The 25,701-nt window shown below is 41.4% G+C and overlaps 1 protein-coding gene across 2 annotated transcripts in view; it reads left to right on the forward strand.

Annotated features, from left to right (window-relative positions):
- The window catches only part of Nelfa (negative elongation factor complex member A), a 67,420-nt gene that overhangs the window by 33,553 nt on the left and 8,166 nt on the right, over positions 1-25,701 (forward strand). The window contains exons 1-3 of one of the 2 annotated variants that reach the window (XM_052198613.1): positions 7,144-7,580; positions 19,519-19,690; positions 20,929-21,090. In XM_052198613.1, coding sequence (XP_052054573.1) covers positions 7,371-7,580; positions 19,519-19,690; positions 20,929-21,090 — 544 coding nt within the window. In that variant the 5' untranslated portion in view covers positions 7,144-7,370. Of the gene's footprint in view, positions 1-7,143; positions 7,581-19,518; positions 19,691-20,928; positions 21,091-25,701 lie in introns of those variants that run through there. The other variant, XM_052198614.1, reaches the window with a different exon arrangement.

The raw sequence follows: 25,701 nt of genomic DNA on the forward strand, positions 1-25,701 counted from the left end.
CATTGTTTTTAATTGCTGAGTAGTAGTCCACTGTATAAATGTACTACATTTTCTGTATCCATTCTTCTGTGAGGGACATCTAAGTTGTTTCCAGCTTCTGGCTATTATAAATAAAACTGCTATGAACATAGTTGGAGCATGTATCCTTGTTATATGTTGAAACATTTTTTGGATATATGCCCAATAATGGTATAGCTGGGCCATTAGGTAGAACTAATTTCAATTTTCCCAGAAACAGCCAGATTGAATTCCAAAGTGGTTTTTACCAGCTTGCAGTCCCACCAGCAATGAAGGAGTGTTCTTTCTCCACATCCTCACCAAAATCTGCTGTCACCTGAATTTTTTTTTTATCTTAGCCATTCTGACTGGTGTGAGGTGAAATCTCAGGGTCATTTTGATTTGCATTTCTCTGATGACTAAGTATGCTGAACACATCTTTAAGTGCTTCTCAGCCATTTGAGATTCCTCAGTTGAGAACTCTCTGTTTTTAATAGACTTACTTAGTTCTCTGAACTCTAACTTCTTTGTATATTTTGGATATTAGCTCTTTATCAGATGTAGGGTTCATAAAGGTCTTTTCCCAATCTGAAGGTTGCTATTTTGTCCTACTTATAGTTTCCTTTGCCTTAGAGAAGCTTTTCAATTTTATAAGGTTCCATTTGTCAATTGTTGATCTTAGTTTTTGCTATCCCAGTTTTTGTTTATTCTAAATGAATTTGAGAATTGCTTTAACTATGAAGAATTGATTTGGAATTTTGATGGGGATTGCATTGAACCTGTAGATTGCTTTCAGTAAGATGGCCATTTTTATTATATTCATCCTGCCAATCCATGAGCATGGGAGATCTTTTCATCTGTTCTTCTTTGATTTCTTTCTTCAGGGATTTGAAGTTCTTGTCATACAGATCTTTCACTTGCTTGGTTAGAGTCACACCAAGATATTTTATGTTATTTGTGACTATTGTGAAGGGTGTTGTTTTCCTAATTTTTTTCTCAGCCTGTTTATCATTTGAGTAGAGGAAGGCTATTGATTTGTTAGAGCTAATTTTATATCTAGCCACTTTGCTGAAGTTATCAGCTGTAGGAGCTCTCTGGTAGAATGTTTGGGGTCATTTATGTATACTATCATATCATCTGCAAATAGTAATATCTTGACTGTCTCCTTCCCAATTTGTATCCCTTTGATCTCCTTTTGTTTTCTAATTGCTCTGGCTAGATCTTCAAGTACTATATTGACCAGGTAGGGCAGCCTTGTCTTGTCTCAGATTTTAATGCAGGGAGAGAGTGGGCAGCTTTGTCTTGTCCCAGATTTTAAAGGGGTTGCTTTGAGTTTCTCTCCATTTAGTTTGATGGTGGCTATTGGTTTGCTGTATATTGCTTTTATTATATTTAGGTATGAACCTTGAATTCCTGATCTAATACTTTTAATGTGAATGGGTATTGTAGTTTACCAAAGGCCTTTTCAGGATCTAATGAGACAATCATGTGTTTTTTCTTTGAGTTTGTTTATATAGTGGATTACATTGATGGATTTTCATATATTGAAACATCCCTGCATTCCTGGGATAAAGTCTGCTTGATCATGGTGAATGACCATTTTGCTGAATTCTTGAATTCAGTTTGTGAGACTTTTATTGAGTATATTCCCATCAATATTCATAAGGGAAATTGGTCTGAAGTTCTCTTTCTTTGTTGGGTCTTTTGTGGTTTAGGTATTAGTGTAACTGTGGCTTCAAAGAAAGAATTGGGTAGCCGGCGATGGTGGCACATGCCTGTAATCCCAGCACTTGGGAGACAGAGGCAGGTGGATTTCTGAGTTCAAGGCCAGCATGGTCTACAGAGTGAGTTCCAGGACAGCCAGGGTTATACAGAGAAACCCTGTCTTGTAAAAACCAAATCAAAATAAATAAATAAATAAATAAAATAATAAATAAATAAATTAATTAAATAAAATAAAATTGGGTAGTGTTCCTTCTGCTTCCATTTTATAGAATAGTTTGAGAAGTATTTGTTTTAGGTCTTCTTTGAAGGTCTAAAAGAATTCTGCACTAAAATCATCTGGCTCTGCACTTTTTTTGGTTGGGAAACTTCTAATGACTGCTTCTATTTCCTTGGGGGTTATGAGACTGTTTAGATGGTTTATCTGATCCTGATTTAACTTTGGTACCTGGTATTTGTCTAGGAAATCATCTGTTTCATCCAGATTTTTCATTTGTGTTGAGTATAAGCTTTTGCAGTGGGATCTGATTAATTTTTTAATTTCCTCAGTTTCTGTTGTTATGTCTCCCTTTTCATTTCTGATTTTTTTTATTTGGATACTGTCTCTGTGCCCTCTAGATAGTTTGGCTAAGGGGTTGTCTTCTTTGTTGATTTTCTTAAAAGAGCCAGCTCCTAGTTTTGTTGATTCTTTGTATAGTTCTCTTTGTTTCTAATTGGCTGATTTCAGCCCTGAGTTTGATATTTCCTGCTGTCTACTCCTCTTGTGTGTATTTGCTTCTTTTTGTCCTAGAGCTTTTAGATTTGCTGTTAAGCTGCTAGTGTATGATCTCTACAATTTCTTTATGGAGGCACTCAGAGCTATGCATTTTCCTCTTAGAATTGTTTTCATTGTATCCCAAAAGTTCAGATATGTTGTGCCTTTATTTTCATCTACAAAGTCTTTAATTTCTTTATTTCTTACCTAACCAATTATCTTTGAGTAGATAGTTGTTCAGCTTCCATGTGCATGTAGGCTTTCTATTGTTTTTGTTGTTATTGAAGACCAGTCTTAGTCAATGGTGGTCCAATAGAATACGTGGGATTAATTCAATGTTCTTGTATCCGATGAGGTTTGTTTTGTGTCCGATTATATGATCGATTTTTGAGAAGATACCATGAGGTGCTGAGAAGAAGATATATTCTCTTGTTTTAGGGTGAAATGTTCTGCAGATATCTGTTAAATCCATTTGGCCCATAACTGCTTCTAGTTTCAGTTTCCATGATCTGTCCATTGGTGGGGTGGGGTGCTGTTGAAATTTCCTACTATCATTGTGTGAGGTTCAATGAGTTTAAGCTTTGAACTTCTGTGATGTTTCTTTTTTTTTTAATTAAGTGGGTTTTAAAAAAGATTTATCATTTTATATTTAAGTACATTACTGTAGCTGTCTCCAGACACTACAGAAGAGGGTGTCAGATCTCATTACGGATGGTTGTGAGCCACCATATGGTTGCTGGGATTTGAACTCATGACCTTCAGAAGAAAAGTCAGTGTTAACCACTGAGCCATCTCTCCAGCCCTTCTGTAATGTTTCTTTTACAAATGTAGATGTCCTTGCATTTGGGGCATAGATTTTCAGAACTGAGAGATCATCTTGGTGAATTTTTCTTTTGATGAGTATGTAGTGCCCTTCCCCACATTTTTTGACAACTTTCAGTTGAAAGTCTATTTTATTGGATATTAAAATGGCTACTCCAGCTTGTTTCTTGGGACCATTTGCTTTGAAATTTTTTTTCCATCCTTTCCCTTTGAGATAATGTCTGTCTTTGTCTTCTAGGTATGTTTCCTGTATGCAGCAAAATGTTGGATCTTGTTTAGTTATCCAGTTTGTTAGCCTATGTCTTGTTTTTGGGAAATTGAGTCCATTGATGTTGAGAGATATTAGGGACCAATCATTGTTGCTTCCTGTAATTTTTGTTGTAAGAGGTGGAATTATGTTTGTTTTTCTTCTTTTGTTGTGACAAGATTAATTTCTTGCTTTTTCTTGGGTGTAGTTTCCCTCCTTGTGTTGGACTTTTCCTTCTATTATCCTCTGTAGAGCAGGATTATTGGAAAGATATTGTTTACATTTAGTTTTATCTTGGAATACCTTGGCTTCTCCCTCTATGGCAATTGAGAGTTTGCTGGGTATAGTAGCCTGTGCTGGCATATTTGTTCTCTTAGGGTCTGTATGACATCTGCCCAAGATCTTCTGGCATTTAGAGTCTCTGTTTTGAAGTCTGATGTAATTCTTTTTTTTTTTTTTAATTGTTTTTGAGACAGGGTTTCTCTGTATAGCCCTGGCTGTCCTGGAACTCACTCTGTAGACCAGGCTGGCCTCAAACTTAGAAATCTGCCTGCCTCTGCCTCCCAGAGTGCTGGAATTACAGGCATGCACCACCACAGCCTGGCAGTCTGATGTAATTCTGATAGGTCTCCCTTTATATGTAACTTGACCTTTTCACTTTCAATATTCTTTCTTTGTTCTGTGCAATTGATGTTTTAATTATTATGTGACAGGAGGAATTTCTTTTCTGGTCCCATCTGTTTGGTGTTCTGTAGGCTTCTTGTATGTTTATGGGTATCTCCTTCTTTAGGGAAGTCTTCTTCTATAATTTTGTTGAAGATGTTTGCTAGCCCTTTGAGTTGGGAATCTTCACTCTCTTCTATAACTATTATTCTTAGGTTTAGTCTTTTCATTGTGTCCCAGATTTCTTGAATGTTTTGAGTTAGGAACTTTTTGCTTTTTGTATTTTCTTTGACTGTTGTGTTGATGTCTTCTATGGTATCTTCCACACCTGAGATTCTCACTTCTATCTCTTGTATTCTGTTGCTGAAGCTTGCATCTGTGACTACTGCTCTCTTTCCTAGGTTTTCTATTTCCAGGGATGTCTAACTTTGTTTTCTTTAATGGCTCTATTTCAATTTTTAGATCCTGGATGGTTTGGTCAAGTCCTTCACCTGTTTGTGTTCTCCTGTATTTCTGTAAGGGAGTTATTTATGTCCTTTTTAACGTCCTCTATTATCTTCATGAAATGAGAATTTAGATCTGAATCTTGCCTCAAAGTTGTATTGAGGTATGCAGGACTTGCTATGGTGGGAGAACTGGGTTTTGATGTTGCTAAGTCGTATTGGTGTCTGTTGCTTGTGTTCTTGTGCTTGTCTCTCACCATCTGGTTATCTCTGGTGTTGACTGGTCTCTATGTCTCTGACTAGAGCCTGTCCTTCCTTTGATCCTGGATGTGTCAGAAATCCTGGGGAGTTAAGCTGCAACTGGGTGTGGGATATGTGGGTTTGGATCCAAAGCAGAGTCTCTACTCCAGGCACTGGTGCAAATCAGAAGGCATGCAGGTCTCCACCTGGGCGGAGTATCTGTGTCCTGAGGTCCGGGTACACTGGGTATTGGGGCTGGGTTTGGGGTCCCACCTGTGATCCTGGATATGTCAAAATACCTGGGGAGTCAAGCTGCAACTGGGGTGTGGCCTGTGTAGGTTTGGATCCAGAGCAGAAGCTCTGCTCCAGGCACAGGTGCAAACAGGAAGGTGTATGGTGCAGCTGGTCTTTAGTAACATTTATTCCCCTTGCTAAATTATGTTGTGGTAGTTTTGTGGCTTTGTGCCTCCACCACAACAACCATTGTAACTGTTGTCCAGCTTCTATAACAGCTGACACCAATCCCTTCCAATCTTGTGGGATCACCCTATGCTGTATAGCCCAGTTATTTAGCATTTCTTAGACACAGGAAGAATGCAAGCCATATGATACTACAGCCTCTTTAAAATGCTTTAAATCTAGCATTTGTATCTGTCTCCAGGTCAATTTATTCGAAGCCTGTCCACCGTTGTCAGCAGGCATATGCTACACAGCCTGGGAAGGCTGAAGGTGTCTGAGTAGGCCCTCTGGTGGTGCACCGTGCGGCACTTTAACCTGTTGTACCTGAGCCATTTCCTCTTCTTTCAGGTCCCTAGAAGCAGGGCAGGGCAGCAGGTTACCTTCCAGCATAGTTTGCTTTCATAGAGCGATACATTCCTGGTCTCATTCTCCAAGCCTGAACTTTTCTCCTCCTAGTGCCCCACCCACTTCTACCTCTATGTGAAAACTCTCTAAATGCATAATCAACTTCTCTAACAGAGCAGTCAGGCCGTGGTGGCGCACGCCTTTAATTCCAGCACTTTAATTCCAGCAGAGGCAGGCAGATTTCTGAGTTTGAGGCCACCCTGGTCTACAGAGTGAGTTCCAGGACAGCCAGGGTTACACAGAGAAACCCTATCTGGAAAAAGCCAAAAAATAAGAACAAACAAACAAACAACCCCCCCCCCCAAAAAAAAACCCTTCTCTAACAGAAAAGAATCATCAGGTTTCCCATTAAACGTTTCCAAAATAGTATACATGAACACTACAAAGCAAAGCTAAAAAGAAATCTCTATTGGGAGCAAGGCAGGATACCATCCAGTGGCAGTATCTGCCATTTTGCCAGTCTCCTTAAGCACATTGCTAACTGCTTATAATCTGCCGTTTCCTCTACATTAGAAGCAGTTACCCATAATACCTAAGCCACTTGGAGACCACCTATAACTGATTTTTCAAAGCCTATTTTTAATGATGGTTCTTAAACGCTTTAACCTTTTAGCCCACCACCCACCAGAGATAGTAGGAAAGAAAGGTTTCAGGGGACGTGGACCTGTTTAGAAAGTTTCTTTGGAGCAACTCCCATCTGTGTTGTCTAGAAATCGGCAGTTCTGTTCACAAGTCAGCAGTGGCAGCTCCATCCACTCACAAACACTTCATGAGTACATCAGCAGTCTAGTTTGGTAATGTTAGGATAGCAAACCTGAATAAGCAGTGGTAGCACTACCTAGCAGAGGCAACCAGGCAGGAAGGACCCCGATGGACACCAGAAGTACTTGGCTGTGCCTCTCTTAGGAAAGTGATGATCAGTGAAGACACAAGACACACAAATGTTACACAGCCAGCTTTATAAGTAAGCCAAGCAACCCCCCTCCCGTGTCCCGTAACTGTCTGTCGAGTCCTATTTACACCTTCCAAACATTACACGTCCTCCACGGATCTTGCCCTGTCTACTACACTTTGCAATTTTCCTGATGATTAACCGCAGGCACCGCGACCTTGGGCATCTCCCACACAGAACGGACCTTTATATGCGGACCTGAGGCAGCACTGTCTGTAGGATGGGCAATGGGCATTCAAGACTGCAGAGCTAGGCTGTGGAGAATGAGGCCAGAGCACTCTCCAGACCTTCCTCCATTGGGCAGCATACCAGAAAACCAAACTGTAGCACCCCACTGCCGTACTCTGGGCGGTTCATCTCGACGACGCACGAATGCGACTCAACTCCGGCTGCGTCATTGCCCGGCGCCTCAGTGGGTGCCGCCATCATGCGTTACGGAAACCCACAGTCCTTTTCGCGGAGACTCATCCCTCACTCCCGTTCCCCTCACTCCGGTTCTTGCGCCTCGGCTCGAAGCCTCCAGAAGGCGGGGCCATTTGCAATTGCACTTGTCTGTCACTCGAGGCCCCGCCCCACGCCAACGGGTGCCGCCATGTTGGGGGCCCTCGCTGTGGACACGTAGGCGTCCGCGTAAGATGCCGGCCGACGCGCGCTGCCGCCGCCAAGATGGCTTCCATGCGGGAGAGCGACACGGGCCTGTGGCTGCACAACAAGCTGGGCGCCACCGACGAGCTGTGGGCACCACCCAGCATCGCGTCCCTGCTCACCGCTGCAGTCATCGATAACATCCGCCTCTGCTTCCACCGCCTCTCCTCGGCTGTGAAGCTCAAGCTGCTGCTCGGGACGTTGCATCTTCCGCGCCGCACAGTGGACGAGGTGAGGACGCGGGCCAGCCTCTCTCCCGCCGGAGCACGGCTCCTGCCTCCCGCCGGCCGCGCGCAGCTCGGGTCGGCGCCGTTAGCCCCGACGCCTTTAGTACCTCCAGCCGCTGCGCGCTGTCTGCGTTCGGGGATCGCGGGGCCATGGCCACAACAGCCCTCAGCCAGGCCGGCCCCTCCCGGAGTACTGGACGCTTCAGTTCCGAAGCTACTTTTGATTCGGGGCTATTAGTGCAACTTTATATGTGACTGCTGACCTTAATTTTGTTGCTTTTGCCTTACCAAGTATCAGTCTGCTTGCGTTCATTTCTGTTTTGTGACTTTTCAGTGCATTCTTGTTTCACATTGCATCGCACTAACACCTACTAAGTTTTGGAGATACATACACAGATAATATATGTATAGAGTTTAACTGTAGCCCATGTTGATCTCATACTTCGTATCCTCCAGCCACAATCTGTGCAGGGCTGGGATTACAGGTCTAGGCCACCACATCTGATAGCAAAAAGACCGAATTACCTTAGTTTTAAACATTTCCAGTTATTGTATTATTTTTATACATATCATTTTTATATTATTAGTTTTTGTTGCTGCGCTATACCGTATACACAATGCATATTTACAGTTTGAAAAATACTGATAGCTAGCTAAATGACCCACTCCTGTTATGTCCACACAGAAAACAAGGCTGGATGCTCCAAAGCACCGCCATTCTTCACTCTTTCCTGCAGGAAGTTTTTTGTTTTTGTTTTGCCAGGGTTATCAATCGTGTGTACTCCTAGCAGGAGTATTTGGGGTTTGCCTCATTTGAATTTAATACGGCAACATGTTTCTATGTTATATTCATTCTCTGTGTGGTGTGGGTGTGTCTTCTGTTGGTAGGCACCTAGACATATTCATCCAAGTTGTTGCAGACAGAGTTTGATTTACTCTGCATTTGGGGTTCCATTCTTCAAGCTGACAGCACATGGACGATTAGGTTGTGGCTGGTTTTTCTCATTCATTCTTGTTTTTTGTGTTTTTGGTTTTTTTCTGTTTCATGTTTGTTTGTTCTGTTGCGACTGAATCCAACAATACATGTTCAAGTGAACTCTAGAAGTAGCATTGGAGGTAACAGTAGGATTATACCAGGTGGTTTTTCAAAATGTTTTTATCAAATTATACTAAGATAAGTAGGTCAAGTAAGAATGTAGATTCTGCTAGGATTGTTTGGTTGAGCTTTGTACTGTTTGCTTATTGTGCTGTTTAGCTTTCTTTTTTTGTGAGTTACTCATTTTTTACCCCATTGTCTTTTTTTTTTTTTTTTGAGTCATTTGTGTGCCTTGCTGATAACCAGCCAAGTCACTTACTGTCACTTTATTGTTAGTGTGTTTTGATGTGTGACATACAGGGCAAACGCTTTGCTTAATCTTCGGGAATGCTTCAGCTGTTTGGCCCCAGCCCTTTTGTCAGTCTGTCTTAGTGTATGTGTGACATTTTTGTGTTTCCATGTCCCTTAATGTGCGCTCCCCTCTGCAAGTATGTGTGAGGCCAGGGTTCCAGCTTAGGTGTTCTGCTACCGCCATGGTTCCACATCTTTTATTGTGAGACAGTTTTTCGGTGAATCTGGAACTAACCTTTTGGCTAGACTGGCCAGCCAGTGTGCCCCCTGGGCTCCTCTTGTCTCCATCTCTAGTACTGTATGTACCCACTGAGCAGAGCTTTTTATGTGAATATGGAGATCTGAACTTAGGTCTGCAGACTTGACGTGGGAAGCACACTGTCAACTAAGCCGTGTCCTTAACTCATGGTGTTAATAGTCTTCCTTATTAATTGCTTTTAGTAAGTGCTTGTTGCAGTTCTCTTCACCTAGCTAGCTCCCATTTATTTACCAACGTCTATTACTCTATTTTAATCTTCTAAACTAATCTGGCTACCTCCCAACCAAAATGCAAATGCAAAATGATACTTGCATTTTAGTGCTAATCTGGTTCTCTGGGCTTCAGATCTTTTCTCATGGTGTCTCCCGGATTCTCCATAGCTATTCACCACTTCCTCTCTCTCTTTTCTCCCTTCCCTCTCTTCTTTCTCCTACTCAGTCATTGGCTGATCAGCTTTTTTGTTTGTTTGTTTTGTTTTGTTTATTTTTGAGACAGGGTTTCTCTGTGTAGCACTGGGTGTTCTGGAACTCACTCCGTAGACCAGGTTGGCCTTGAACTCAGAAATCCGCCTGCCTCTGCCTCCCAAGTGCTGGGATTAAAGGTGTGCAACACCGCCACCGCCACCCTGCTGCTGATCAGCTTTTGTTGGCAAATCAGAGAATAAGTGCGGAGCAATGCTTATACTACATTGAAGAAATAGAGCACAATAACATCATGCCTGCACTTAATAGTATAAAGTCTTGTAACCCAGAAGTTTGGGGAGTTATTTAGAACTGTTAAGTTCTATGATTATCCTATATTCATACATGTCTGTCTGTCTGTCTGTCTGTCTTTCTTTTTTTGCTAAGGGTATATAGAAATACTTTAGGTAAGGAGTGAACAGCACCTGGGCTAAGAGCAGGCTGTAACTGTTCTCCCTGTGTCATCGGGGTTTATTGGTACCCTACTCACTATCTACTTGTACTGTTGACCCTCCCTACAGTAGCATCCTGGATTTGCCTGTTCCTCCTTCTCAACTGTTGTTTTGTATAGTTTGGGTTCCTATTCCTAGGAATGCTGTAGTTACAGTCTCTGAACAGCAGGTGGAGGTCTTAGAATTTGCTGATTTTTCTTTTTTAAGAGTTCATATAAATTGTTTCACTTTATTATTGTGAGGCTTGGGGGAGGGTGTCCAACTTGGGGTTCAGTAATAATGACACAGTTATCTGTGTGGTGTAAGGCGACTGGCCAGTTTGCTGGAGCAGCCCCTTAGCTAGCTCATCTAACTCAACTGGATTCCCCTGCCATAGTCTCTCCATGTGGCTCTCCAGTTATGTTTCTCTGCCCTACTTCCATTCTGGTTCTATCCCACTTCCTCTTTGCCTGATCGTTCATCCCCCAGCTCTAGCTGCCAGCTCTTTATTATAAAAAAAGTCACATTCCATCTGAACCAATCAGCAGCAGAACAACACCTGTCCATCTGTCTGTGTTGCCTTTTGGTACCAAGGGTTATGTAACTTCCCCCAAGACAGCTTGCCTTTTCTTTTTGGGCAGATGAGGAAGCAGCAGACATTTATATATGCTGTTAGCCTGGCACCTGTGGCACAGCAGTTAACAAGTGAGAATACAGAGACACTTGATACAGTATGTGTGGGTTATCTCAACATCTTCCCTTTTAGTCCAAGAAACGCCTTTATCTCCAACATCAATAAACTATGTACAACAAGAACAATTGTGCAAACTATTACAGTTAGAATTATATTCACACTGTCCAGTCCATTTGTCCTATCTTGAGTCCAAAGTTCTGTAGAGGGTTTGTGTCAAATGAGCAAGGGAAAGAAACCTAAAGTATATATATATCTTAAATAATTTTTTATCACCATTTAAGTTTTCACATCCTCCAACCTTTAGAATTTGCATTTATGAACCTTAAAACACTTTTTTAGACTCAGTCATTTTTTTAGACCCTTCACAACTTAAGCTTTTATGTCTTTCAACTTTCATAAACTTTACACCTCTTTTGTGAGTTTCTCTTTCTGAATTTAGTAACAAGGAAAACTGTAAGACAAGCATGTAGCTCTAGGAGAGTGAAGCCTGAGGCCTGATGTTTACATGTGAAGGGAACTGAGAAGGCAGCTTAAGCCTTGGTTTCTGATGTTAACTGATATATCTTTGACTAGTCTCATCTTCAAACACATCAGGGTTTCACCTGAGTAAACAGGCGGGGCAGACCAAGCAGCCTGTAGAATGACAGCCAAGGTCTGTAAGAATGACAGAGACTTACTGGCTACCTGGACAGTCACAGGCTCCTCTATGGTCAGTGGGGTATCCATCTTGGGGCCACCAGGCTCAGAAGACTTGACAGGCTTTCCTGTGAAGCAGGAACTTGGGGGGACTTAGGCAAAATGGGACAATAAACGCCCATGTGTCATCCTTGTCCTCCATTTGGACAGTGTACATGCTGTCAGCAGTAGAGATAAAGGGCAAATAGCCAGTGGCTAGCTTTGTCACATTAGAAGTAAGCTCCCGGTGGGGCCTCTTCTGTGCCCAGCATCTTCACAAAAAAGCCTTTTTTTAAAATAAAACATCTAAAATGATATATTCTGCATATCTCTGAAGTATTGCAGGACCATCTGACTATCTAAAGAATATCTAAACAAACTAACTGCACTTGTTTCTAGTTTTTGTTTTGAAAATGTAACAGGAGGCTTCATAAGGCTTATGCCTGAAATTAATTACACTAGTACCTAACATAACTAAAGTATAGTTCTGAATGCATCAAAGAATTTGATTATTTATAGGTTACTGACTACTAACTTGTATTTTTTTTTAATTATCCTTAACAGTTTACAATAGTACTTTATGCCAGGCGGTGGTGATGGTGGTGGTGGTGGTGGTGGTGGTGGTGGTGGTGGTGGTGGCAGCGCATGCCTGTAATCCCAGCACTCTAGGAGGCAGAGGCAGGCAAATTTTTGAGTTTGAGGCCAGCCTGGCCTACAGAGTGAGTTCCAGGACAGCCAGGGCTATACAGAGAAACCCTGTCTTGAAAAAACCAAATCCAAAAAAACAAAACAAAAAACAATAGTACTTTATATGACTAGGACTATGCTTTTTTTTTTTTTTTTTTTTTTTTTTTTGAGACAGGGTTTGTCTGTATAGCTCTGGCTGTCCTGGAACTCACTCTGTAGACCAGGCTGGCCTCGAACTCAGAAATACGCCTGCCTCTGCCTCCCAGAGTGCTGGGATTACAGGCGTGCACCACCACTGCCCAGCTTAGGACTATGCATTTTTAAATGAGTTGCATGCTGAAGTTATATGCAAATAAACCCTAAACAACAAGAGTTGAATCATATATACAGTATGTGGTAGCTTAAAAAAAATCTAAAACATTTAATTTATTGTTGCCTTTTCAGTTTAAAAGGAGCTACAATAATCCACCCTTCTTTTCCCTTTCACCCCCATAAACCACTGAACAACAAGTAGCCACCTCCAAGGAATGAAGGTTGTGTTCTTTAGATTGCTTCTTATGGGCTGGGGCAACTGCATATTTGGCAACCCAAAGAAAATTGGAATGCTGGCCAAGACCTGGAAGAGTGTGCTGTTTCATTTGCTGCTCAGGTTCTGTGGCTCATCTGGGGCTAGAAAAGTACAGGACTTAGCTGAAGTCCTGGCTGAAGCAGTGTGTTAGGCTTTACCATCCAGGGTTAGCCACTTTGAAGTTGTCCTGGATATGAATCTTGAGGAAACACCAGAACCTGGCAGGATTCTGGAGCAAATATATGTTTCAGCAATTCAGTATCTGTCTCAGCATCCTCAAGGGTGAATCATGTTGGGCCACATTAACTTTACTGGTGCTTGGTCATTTTACTCTGAAAGCACATAGCTTATAAAAGTAACATTGTATGCACATTTTTATATTAACACGTGTATGGAATGTGTAGTGTGCACACAGATCAGGTAATGATTCTCTGCTTTGTGCCTGAGCATGTGAAAGGCATCTCTTAAGTCAGTTTGGGCTGTGATGGTTTTATATATGCTTGGCCCAAGGAGTTGCCCTATTAAGAAGTGTGGCCTTATTGGAGTAGGTGTGGCCCTGTTGGAATTGATGTGTCACTAGAGGTGTGGACTTTAAGATTCTCATCCTAGCTGTCTGGAAGCCAGTCTTCTCCTGTTTGCCTTCTGAACAAGATGTAGATCCCTCAGCTCCTCTTGTACCATGCTCCAGCCTTGATGATAATGGACTGAACACATGTAAGCAGCCCCAATTAAATGTTGTCTTCATAAGAGTGACCTTGGTCACAGTGTCTCTTCATAGCAGTAAAACCCTAACTAAACTATAATAGAGTGTTATAAATTGCCATCTATGCCATATGAAAGGATGGCATGTAATATTAAGTCATGAGGACCATTGGCTACTAGAGAGACATCCATGTTGTCTCAGTCTCTGAGCTGTTCCTATGTAGGGAGATCAGCATTTACATTATCTGCTTTGTTGTTTCTCTGGGTCTCTTACTTGTACCTTCCATGTCAGCAGTCAAAATTTTCCCATGGTCACATCGGACCTTCATTAACGTTGAAGGAATCCATAGCATTTTGTTTCCTGCAGAAATAAAGATGTAGCCTCTTCCCCAGCGCAACACATTTCTTGATTTCCATTCTGAGGTGAACACGTTCAGCAGTCCTTTCTCAAATACAGTGTTTTTAGCAGCTGTGCTACCTGTCTCACTGATGTTTAAAGAATTAATGTTAATAAAGCATTATGTGATCTGTCTCTGGGAAATCTCATACACTCCTGTTTTATGAGCATCTCCTTTAAAGTGCCATTAGATCTTTTCACAGTTGCTTGACCTGTAGAATTCAACTAGTTCTTTTTATAAACTGAAGTCATTTGTTTTGGGGGGTATTTGTTATTAATTTCTCCCCAGAAATTAGAGCAGGCTCTTTGCAATCTTAATTGATTATCCATTTCAGCATTAGTATAAGGCATGATAATCTCTGCTGGGTCTGTTCCTGATAATTGACAAAGCCTTACCCTTCACAATTAAATCAGAAACCTTTTTTATATAGGTGTCTTAGGGTTTTGCTGTCAGGAGACATCATGAGAAAGGCAACTCATATAAAGGACAATATTTAAGTGGCTTACAGTTTCAGAAGTTTAGTCCACTGTCATGGCAGGAAGCATGGCAGCATGCAGACAGACATAGTGCTGGAGGAGCTGAGAGTTCTGCATCTTGATATGAAGCCAGGAACACTGGGTAGAGCATAAGACCTCCAAGCCCACCCCCCACTGTGATTAACTTACTCCAGTAAGGCCGCACCTACCTCAGCAAGGTCTGTCTAATTGTGCTGCTTCCCATGGGCCAACCATGTCAAAATCACCACAATAGGTTTTTAATTTTTTTACTCTGTTTATGTGCTAAACATATGAATTCTAAGATATTATTGTCTTTCTGCAGAATTCCTGTGGGAGAATGTCATTTACCTAAAATATCATCCAGCTTGGGATCCACATGATCCACATATGCATCCTGTACTCACTTTTCTACCAGAAGCCAGTTCTCTCTTAACCTCAGCTGATAGTTTTCTTGGACTATTTAAGCCAGAATTAGCTTCTATAGTTTGAAATAAATTACTTAACCTTGTGTAGTTAACCCAATAGTGGGCCATAGCCAATTAATATCTCCCAGCATTTTTTGAAAACCATTAATAAGAGTTTGTAACTGATCTCTTTGGATCTGTATTTTCTGTGGTTAAATTTTCTTGTATCCTAGATATTGATAGAATCTCCTCTTTGTATATTTTTCAGAAGCGATTTGTAATCCCCAGCAAAGCAAAATTCTTTTTACTTCAACAAACATTTTTTTCCCTAAGGTGTGTAATTGGAATCAGCCAACAAGATATCATCCATACAATGATAAATTATAGATTGAGGAAACTTGTTTGTGAATCATTTTTAACAAAATGATTATACAAAATATTGACATTCCTTGTGGCAAAACTTTCCATTGATATCTTTTTATAGGCTGCTTATTGTTAAATGTAAGCACAATGAAAGCAGTTTTTCTTTCTTTTTCCTATTGCTGGGATATTGAGAAAAGGCAATCTTTTAAATCAATCACTTAATAAGGCCATGCTTTAGGTAACAAGTTAAGGGAACTCCAGGTTGTAAAGAACCCATAGGCTGAATTACCTTATTGATTGCTCTTAGTTCAGATAACAGCCTCAGTTTTTCAGATTTCTTTTTATTGATAAATACAGGAGAATTCCAAGGGCTGATGGACTCTTCCATATGTTCAGCCTCCAGCTGCTCTTGGACCTAAGGCCTGTAGCTTTTCCTTATTTAAGGATCACTGCTCTACTCAAACAGACTTGTTAGTTACTCATTTTAATGATAGGGCAATTGGTACTCTTATCAGCAGAGGCCTTTCTTAGAAATTTGGAGAGTCAACACTTGCTGTGGCCTATGGATAGCCTAGACTGTCGGTAACTGTTTTTTGTATTATTTTTCAATACCTTCATGGGGAGCATTTCCCATTTTACAGCTTGTCCCTGAAGATGAAGGAATGTCAATCTGTGTTTCCCATTGTTATAATAGATCTCTTTTCTATAAATAAATTCATGGCTATATCTGCTACACATGGTCTTAATTCTTATCTGATTTTTTTGGACCTATACATTTCATCCATTTTAGAGTTTGTTTTATCTGAGACAATGTCCCAATCCCTAGGAGATATATAGATAGATACCTTTCAGAGTGGCCAGGTTGGATTTCAAGAATCTTGTGAAATTATTGTTTTATCTGCCCCAGTATCTATTAGGCCTTCTCAATCCTCTCCTTATCTAAGTCTGATCCTGTGAATTCTGAGGAGGACAAGGAGTTTCTCTTCCCTTCTTCTTTATTCTGATCTTTTTTAGGGTATAGAAGATCATTACTGGCCATATTGTGATTGGCTCTATGATAACTAAATGAAATTGTTTGGGGCCCGGGTACCCTTTGCTATAGTGTTGTCCATTTTTTTAACAGGTAAAATATTTTCCACACCAGCTCCAGCCACCAGTTCTTAGTTCTACAAAGAGCCTCACTCCTTACTTACACAGTTTGATCCAGTCAGCAGCAGGACAATGCCTAATCCATCTCTTTGGGATTGAGGGCTACTTGGCCTTCATGATGGCAGCTCTATTTTTAACATGATAATCTCAAAGAATCTCATCTTTTGGTCAGGTGAGGAAGGATACGCATTTACATCTAGAAAGCAGGTAATGGGCCATAGAAATGGCAATATCTTGCCAGCACTTGGCTCTGGGGCATGCCTACATAGCCTTTTGATACAATATGTGTGGGTGCAGGTCTTCCTTACAAAAATGCCTTAGAGATGGATCTTATGGAGACATTTCCTCAGTTGAGGTTCTGTCAGATTACTCTATCTTATGTCAGGTTGGCATAAGACACACACTTTATTCCCTCCTCCTAGATTTGTTGGATGGGCGCACATAGCCTTGACTGCAGCTAGATGCAGGGAAGGATGCTTGTCTTCCATGTACCTTTCAAGGTGGTGCCCGCAGAGAGTAAGGGGCTTGGTTATCACCCATTCAGTCAGTGCCTGTGGTAAGCACAAGGAGAGTATGGCCCAAAGGTAGGTTTTTGTTTATGGCTTTATTCAGTGTGCAAATGGCCGTGTTAACTTGGGTTATCATTACAGTACAGCTATCCCTCAGTAACTATGGGGGATCAGTTTTGAGCCCAGGATATTCAGGTGCCTTTCATTCAGTGGCATAGTCTTTTTGTGTAACCTGTGTACTTAAATCATCTTTACAGCATTCATGACTGTAATTGTAGTGTAATTGTACTGCATTGTCTAGGGAATAGTGTCAAATAAAAGCATGCACGCAGTTAGTGAGTACCCTTTATAGTTTTTGCAGTTGAATCCACACGTATGGGACTCAAGGGTCTGAAGAGTTGACAGCACCAACACTACTATTTAAGCTCTGCCTGACTATTCTAGCCTGCCACCCACCAAGTAGCTAGTTCTTTCCCTCCCTGCTCTGCTGCAGTCCATGTCTGTTCCTTTCCGTGCCTGTTTTTGATTCTGCCTTGTCTGCCTTCCTCCCTTGCATTCTTCTCTCTGCTTGGAAGTTCCACCCTCATACTTTTTGCCCCGACTATTGACCTGCAGATCCTTATTATCAGCAGCAAGCCAACACCTGATACATCTCTTTGCCTTTAAGTGGGTCAGGAAGGGCAAACATTTATAAATAGAAAACCTGGTGATGGAGCATAGAAATGACAATACCAAAATCCTGCCAGCACTTAGCTCTTTGCCATTTTAATAATCAACAATTGAAAATACAAAGACACATCTTCGTACAAAGTAAGCAATGCCACCTAACAGGAATACCATCATGTATGAGCTAGGGCTTTACTGTTGTCCCATTGTCTGTCTCCCAGGTTGGTACACACTGAATTCAGCAGGTTAACCCATTCAGCGTATAGCAAAATGGGTTTATGCCTCTATAGGACCATGGGATGTGTTTGTGTAAGTCAGAAAGCCTCCTTATTGTACACCAAATCTGCTAGCACTTTGCTTCCCACTTCCGGACTCTTTGACCTGTGAAATTTATATTTGTTTTTGAAACAAGGTCTCACTGTGTGACTGGTTGGCCCCTAACTCTAAGAAGAGATCTGCCTGCATGGCTTGTTGCTGTGCTTGGCCCATGCCTGTTGTTTTGAAGCAGCTCAGTCTATGGCAATTTAAGGACATATTTCAAAATACAAATTTGGAGGGCACATAAATAATTCAAACCAATGTTCTTTCAATTTTTAACCTGATATTTTAGGAGCCGCTCTTTTAGAAAATATTACCTGTTTTCCCTCTTGGTAAGTTGCTTTTCCGGGGCTACTGTCTTAGTCATAGTGTCTCCAAACAGGTAACTTATAAAGAGCTTGTTTACAGTTTTAAAAGGTTAGTCCATGCTCATCATGGCTTGGAGTGTAGTGACAGGCAGGAAGGTGCTGAAGAAGTAGTTGAGAGCTCACATCAGATCCACAAATTACAGGCATAGAGATAGTGAGGCTCTGGGCATTTGAAATCTCAAAGCCCACCCCTAGTGACACACCTCTCTGTGTGTATTGTATTACACTGGATGGGCTGAGAATGAGAGACGCTGCAGGATGAATTTAGGCTTCTCAGCAGCAGAGGGACCAGCTCCTGAAGGACTAAATTAGGAACCAGCTTTGCAGAACCTCTTTATTGTTACTCTAAAGGCAGTTTAGCAAGTCAATTTCCATATACCAACACTTCTTTTCTGATCTAGGAGGCATATGAAGGAACCATTACCTAAGTAACTCTCAGCTGCAGGAGACCTTTAAATTATGCCAAGGCTCTGAAAATCCTTCTGAAGAACCTGCCCTTGAACCTCAGATAACAATTACTGTTTACAAAAGGCTACTACTTCAAAGCCATCCTATCCAGCCAGATACAATGGCTCTGCTAAATTGTGCTTCCTACTTACCGGTAAAACCAATCCTAATCCTTCTCAGACTGAAGGTTAGAGGACCAAGCATTCTTAATGAGCCTCTGGGGACCATTCTTATGCAAACCACCACAGTTACTGTGACAAAGCTGCACCTGTCCTTGGTACTCTTACCTGTGGGTTGTAGAGGTCAAATCCTTCCCATCTTCAGCCTCAGGCTCTTCCTGGCCTCCCTCTGACTCTGTGGTAGGATTCCCTAGCTCATAAACTGCATGCTTGCCCAGCTTTCTATGGTTTCTCCTATGCACACTGTATCTTCAAGTACCAATGTTACTAGCAGTGGCTCTTGTCCCGTCCCTCCTTTGCACCCAAGAAATGATGGGTCACCCACCTACCTTGGTGCTCCATGCTACTGAACCTGAGCCCAATTCTGCATGCCAAAAGAACTCCCATTAACAGTATATATTCTGTAAGTATAGGCGTGGCAAGCCTGGTTCCTTGAATCTTATATTTTGTTATATCTGCCCACCAGAGAGAGTTAGGAAGCATAGACACATAGATTCTGGAACACCGCGGGAGACCCTGGGTAATGGGACATCACAGCCTAACAAATGTGGAGATCAGAGAAGTAGGTGGCCTTGCATTCAGACAGGTTAAGATGGAGAAAGCAAAACCCAGGTAGATCTTTGGGGCCTGAGGATTATAAAGGTTCCTGCCATAGACCACCCAGAGGCTACAATATATATGTAAATGGGTAGATTCACAGCAGGGGACTTTTAAGCTGTCACTGTTCCAAGAGGCCAAGTGGGGCTGGTAGCATATTCCTGGTGTCTTCTTTCTCTACAGATGAAGGGCTCTCTGATGGATATCATCCAGCTGGCCACCCTGGACTCAGACCCTTGGGTCCTCATGGTTGCTGACATCCTGAAGTCCTTCCCTGACACGGGCTCCCTGAATCTGGACCTTGAGGAGCAGAACCCCAATGTTCAAGACATCTTAGGAGAACTTAGAGAAAAAGGTACGTAGCCAGACTTTATTTTGTAGTAGGAATAAGGGGCTCGAGTTTTAGAAATTGTGTTGTCATTACACTGTTGGTGTAGGTGCCATGGCTTCTTAGACACTAGCTGTCCTTCCCCACATGCTTCAGTCTGACTTACCACAACCCTGTCCCTGCTGCATGTGCTGTGTCTGCAATTGTATGACTCATCCATGATCTACTTAGTCATTACTGTCTCTCACCATAAGTTCTTCGAGGGTGAAAACCCTACAAGTTGTGTTTTCAGAGCCTAAAACATTCTCTGTCTTAAAGTAGATACTCATTAAAAAATACTAACAAATTAGTTTCTAGACTATGAGGTGAAACCTGGTTTTAGAGAGGTAAGAGTAGAAATGTCTGTGTCTCTGATACTGTGTCTCCCTTGATGGAGAATAAAGACCTATGCCTCAGGGTCTTTCTCAGAAAGATGGACTTGGAGGCTGGCGGTCACACACTCTTACAGGCCTGCTTGTGAAGCCCTGAGACCTTTGGGGCTTTGCTGATTTGTAGTTGCTGACTCGGAGTATTGGGCTGCACATGTCACATCCCCACTGGGCTGGACTGGGGGGTGGGGGGGCTGGTCGTCTTGGCAGAAGGAGGATGAGTCTGCCTCCCTCAGTTTTTTGACTGATTAGGATAACTCTGTGGAGTTTTTCAGGCTCCAGCCTCTTGGTGACCACATGAAAACAGGAAGCACATATGGGTGGGTGACTTTAGAAAACTGCCTTTGAGGAATGTCAAGGAGAGACCACCAGGGCTGTGCAGTCAAAGATGAAGGCTAAGATAGCCACACACTTGTTCCTCTTGGTGTTGATGCTGCATTGTAGTTAGGATGCAGGAGGCTGCTCTCCATTCTGCTATGTGCAGATGCTTGTGGTTCCTGGACCTCCACTGGAGTCCTGTGGCTTGCAGATGGAAAAAACCTATCTTCTTTTCTAGGCACTTCTTGTTTTTAAAAAGCCCCTGGAGATTCCGATGAGTTTTCTTGTAGGGCGGAAGGCCTTTTCTTTGGTCCTGATGCACCTGGATGATCTTGGGTTCTAGAGATGGTGGAATTGGAATGGTGGGGACCATAGGGGGCTTGAAACCAAAGAAAGAAGCTGTCACAGTGGTGAATAATGAAAGTCTTCATGGAGTCCTTTACATGTGAGCTGTGGGGTCAACAACCTATGATCCTTGGTTGTAAGAACTACTTCCTCTAACACTCCGGCTCTCCACAGTGAGTGAGTGCGAGGCATCCGCCATGCTGCCACTGGAGTGCCAGTACCTGAACAAGAATGCCCTGACCACGCTTGCTGGGCCCCTCACCCCACCAGTGAAGCATTTTCAGCTGAAGCGGAAACCTAAGAGTGCCACACTGCGGGCAGAACTGCTGCAGAAATGTGAGTGCCCGCATTTCTTTTCTCTGTGGGGTTTTCCATCTAGGCCCCAAGCCCCTGGGAATAAGGACTCTGAGACTCAAAATATATTTACAAACACCTTGGCTGTAAGCTTTGGCTCATTCTCCCGACTAGCTCACACTTGAACATCCCATTTATTCTAATCTAAGTTTTGCCACGTGGATGACAGATTCCATGCTTCTGTCCTCCCCCATGCTCCCAAGCAAATCTCTCCCAGAATCCTTTCTGCCTACCAGATGTCCCACCTTCTCCCTTTCCTATAAGTCATAGAGTTTTTATTGACAAGTTGATGTATCCATACAATATACAACATATTCTCTATAAGTCCCCCTTTAGTCCAATAAAAGGCTTTCTTTTCTATCAGTAGACTATATACAATAATAACAAATATGAAAAACTGTCAGGTAAGAATTATATTTATAATGTCTAGTTTATATTTATCTGGCAACTTTGGATAAAGTATTCTATCCTATCCTGGTGAGTTTAGCGTTCTGTACTTAAGTCATTCTTACCATAACTTGCATAGACCTGAAAAAAATCTATAAAACATCTATATAGTCTTCAACTGTGTCAGAGACCTGAGAAGGATTTATTCCTGAGTGAGCAGAAAGGGCAGGCAAGCAGCTTCCAGACTCTACCAATGATAGATGACTGTCTGTCTGGACAGCCTCCCAAGTTCCTGAGTCATAGGAGCATCATCTGTAGCCTTCTGGCCCAGAATATCTGACAGGCGTTTTTGTGAAACAGGAAATATAAAAGGGCTTCTCTCGGCAAACCTCAGCAGGCGACTTCCCTGCGTCCCATTTGTCCAGTTTGGACAGCATTCTGTCAGCATGGAGCAAGGTTCTGTCAACATGAAGCAAACTCCCTAAGGAATTTCTCCAATGCAATTTCTTCATCTGCTTTGAAGCCCAATAGTGGTGCTGCTAGGAGCAAACCTATCTTATTGTCAGAAAAGGATTAAATTAATAAAGCATCTTTAAATGCTACATTTTGTGGGTCTCTGGGGTATTTGAAGACCATCTATCTATAGTATATCTGAATTGTTTCTTTCTAGCTATTTACTATCTGATTAACATTGAGAACATCTACCTCTAAATGAAGCTTAATTTTGTAAATAACTAAAGTAGTAACTATAAGACATGTGTTTGATTAACTATTAGCTTGCATTTCTAATTTTCAACAGTTTCTTATAGCAGCTTTTAAGGACTAGAACTTAACATTGCATTTTAAAATGAATTGCATAGGTACAGTACCTTAGTGTATTGTAGCAAAATACAATCTAAATCTGTATCAATATATAAAGATCTATACCAATGTAAACAAATACAACCTTAATATGTATCAATATGCAAAAATCAATACCAGTGTAAGATTTTTGGCTTATTAATGTTCTTTGACCTAAAAGCAGATTCAATCATCCATCCGTTATTCCTATATTCCCCCTTCTCTTTTCATTCCTTCTTCCCCCTTTTTGCCTCTAACACTAGGCAGGAGAAAAAGGATAGAGGAGAGAAAAAGAGAGAAAAAGAAATCCCTGAATCCAATATCTCTATTTTGTTTCTTTCCTGACCAGAACCATTAACATATTGTAACCAACCCCCTTAATCAACAACAAACATCTATCATCTATTGATTGGCTAAAAGCCATCCAGCTTGGGAATTGGGCCGGCATCATTGTCATCCTTCTATTAAAATAGTTCCCTGATGATTTGGGGTTTCTCTTTCCTTTTGAGCCCCCCCTCCCCCCAGAAAAAAATTTTTGGATAATGGTCAGTCTTAAGAAAGCTAGCTGTCAGCCGGGCGGTGGTGGCATATGCCTGTAATCCCAGCACTCTGGGAGTCAGAGGCAGGTGGATTTCTGAGTTCGAGGACAGCCAGGGCTACACAGAGAAACCCTGTCTCGAAAAAACTAAATCCAGAAAAAGAAGAAGGAGAAGGAAGAAGAAGAAGAAGAAGGAAGAAGAAGAAGGAGGAAGAAGAAGGAGGAGGAAGAAGAAGGAGGAGGAAGAAGAAGGAGGAGGAAGAAGAAGGAGGAGGAAGAAGGAGGAGGAAGAAGGAGGAGGAGAAAGAAGGAGGAGGAAGAAGAAGGAGGAGGAAGAAGAAGGAGGAGGAGGAAGAAGGAAGAAGAAGAAGAAGAAGAAGAAGAAGAAGAAGAAGAAGAAGAAGAAGAAGAAGAAGAAGAAGAAGAAGAAGAAGAAGAAAGCTAGCTGTCGCATTTATTGTCTAGTTGTACTCTGTATATTGAAAAGTTCAGAGCTTACCTGCAGCTCTGACTGGAACTCTGTGATTCTGCTGTCTGCTAGGAGCCTTCTGTGACTCTGGTGATGGCTTTAAAGTTTGAGGGTCTCAGGGCTTCCTAACTCTCTAACTGTACTGAAATGCTGATGACAACTTCTAAAAAGTCCTAAAAACTTTCTAGCTCTTTCTGAGGGTGAAAGACTGCTGGCTTAGGTGATTAACACTTGCAGCCTAACAGGGGAGGTTTAAGCAATGTGGCCTTTGTTCTATCTGAGCAGGAACTGCTAGGCTCTAACTTTCAGCCTGCTAGTCGGGAGTCTCAGGAAGAAAATGGGACACTTAGAGAAGTGGTTATAGAGTTTATTACTAAATTGTAAAAAGTTTCCTATGAAAGCTGTCTAAGAGGGAAACGCAGAAAGATCCTAAGTGGAGAAAGGGAAAAAATTCTTCTAAGTGGGGAAAGGCAAAAATCCTAGTTTAAGTGAGGAAGGGGAAAAGTTCTACTCTAACTGTAAATGGGGAAAGGCAAAAAGAGAGAGAGTCCTTCTCCTTTGTCTTTAGTACTTATACATCTTTCAGAATACATGATCACATGTTACAAAGTTCATCACAAGTTCACACAAAAAAATCAAATCATAAATTGAAACAGAAGTTTACAACAGAGAATGTTTATATGCATTTCCATTAGGAGTAATTATCCAGCTAAACATTCACCACCTATAATAAATCATTAGTTCCCTTATTATGACCTTTGGTTAATAGTTTTACAACCTCTTAGACTATGCTCTGAGTAGGAAAAAGTCTGGTTGCCATCTAAGAGCAAATTACCTGGTGACACTTGGGAGACTGGCAGAGTTCTTATTGCAGTTTTGACTATCAGAAAAGGACCTAATAGCAGTCCCGTTATAAAAGAGCTTAATAATCACAGATTTAATTTTAGAAATTCTTATAGGCTCATCATTAAAACTTAAGTCATCTATTTGTCTACATAGCCTCACTCTAAGGCAGTACATCTTCATGGGTCTGAAGAGATCTGTTCCAAAGGGGTGTGCTGTTACATATTATTACATATGTTCAAAAATTACAGGAAAAGCATATTATTAATAACACGAATCTTTTCTAAAATGAGTCCCTTACAGTCTTGCTGAATAAGGGCTCACCTGTTGCAGATTATATAATAATCCAAAGCAGGCCATCTCAGGATGATCACCTAGTTATTAGCTTGTCCATGATGGCTCCTGACAACTGTCCTGGAAGCAAGCAATTGAGGCAGCCTGCTCATCTGTGCTGCTTGTCTTGTCTTCTTGGTGTCTGATTCTTGGGTCTGCAAACATAGAAACATGCACAAATAATACATGCTTCAACAATAGCATAGGTATAGAATGCACAATGTATACACATCAGTCAAAGATGATTCTTTGTTCTTTGAGCAGGTGAAAGACATCTTTCTTTACAAGTTAGTTTGGACTATGTCACCAAACTATAATATTAATTTTCATCCACGTCATATGAAAGAATGACATGCAAATATAGTTGTGAGGATTCTAGCCAGCAGGATTTATTTGTGCCTCAGCCAGCCTCAGAGGAGTCAGCACATACACTATCTGCCTTGTTAGTCCTGTTCATCTCTCTCTGTCTGCAACCAGATCTCCAGGAATCGACACACACACACACACACACCCCACATCAACTCTGATTTCCAACAATTTAGGTGGAAGACATAGCTTTTCTTTTCCTATTGGAATAAATTCAAAATCTCCCCAGTACACCATATTTCCTTTTTTCCATTCTGGAATTAGGATTTCTATAAGCTGATCTAATTCAGCAGTCCTTTCTAAAATCCAGTACTTTGTCCCTGAGAGATTTTTTTTATCCTCAACTGTCCTAACTTCTAATAAATGTGCAGTCTCAGAATCATCTTTTTCAGAATTCAAGGCAGAAGCCAATTGGAATTCTGAATATGCATTAACAGTGTGATGTATCAACACATACACATAGCTTAATTCCTCAAATTCTATACAATTTATTGTATAGCATTGCTCCAAGGTAGCCTCAGTAAATAGAATCTGGAATCTTAACTCAATATATTATGTTCTCATGGGCTGCTGTTTTAAATCTTTAAGCCTTTGTAGATTTTTCTCATCTGGAACTGCCTCTTTTGATGTTATTGTAAATTTTAGATTGGATTCCTCTGAAGGTTCCCTATTTTGATTCAAAAAAATCCTCCAACCTCTATTCTGTCTCCAATCAGGATCTAAGTTTTTGTCAGCCTCTTCATTTTCTTAAGTCTGCCTTAATTTTCTCTCCCTATTTTTTTAAATCTCTGATATCTTAGCCTTTTCCTTAGTCTGA

Source organism: Apodemus sylvaticus, chromosome 11 (assembly GCF_947179515.1).
Source record: "Apodemus sylvaticus chromosome 11, mApoSyl1.1, whole genome shotgun sequence".
NCBI classification, from domain to species: domain Eukaryota; kingdom Metazoa; phylum Chordata; class Mammalia; order Rodentia; family Muridae; genus Apodemus; species Apodemus sylvaticus.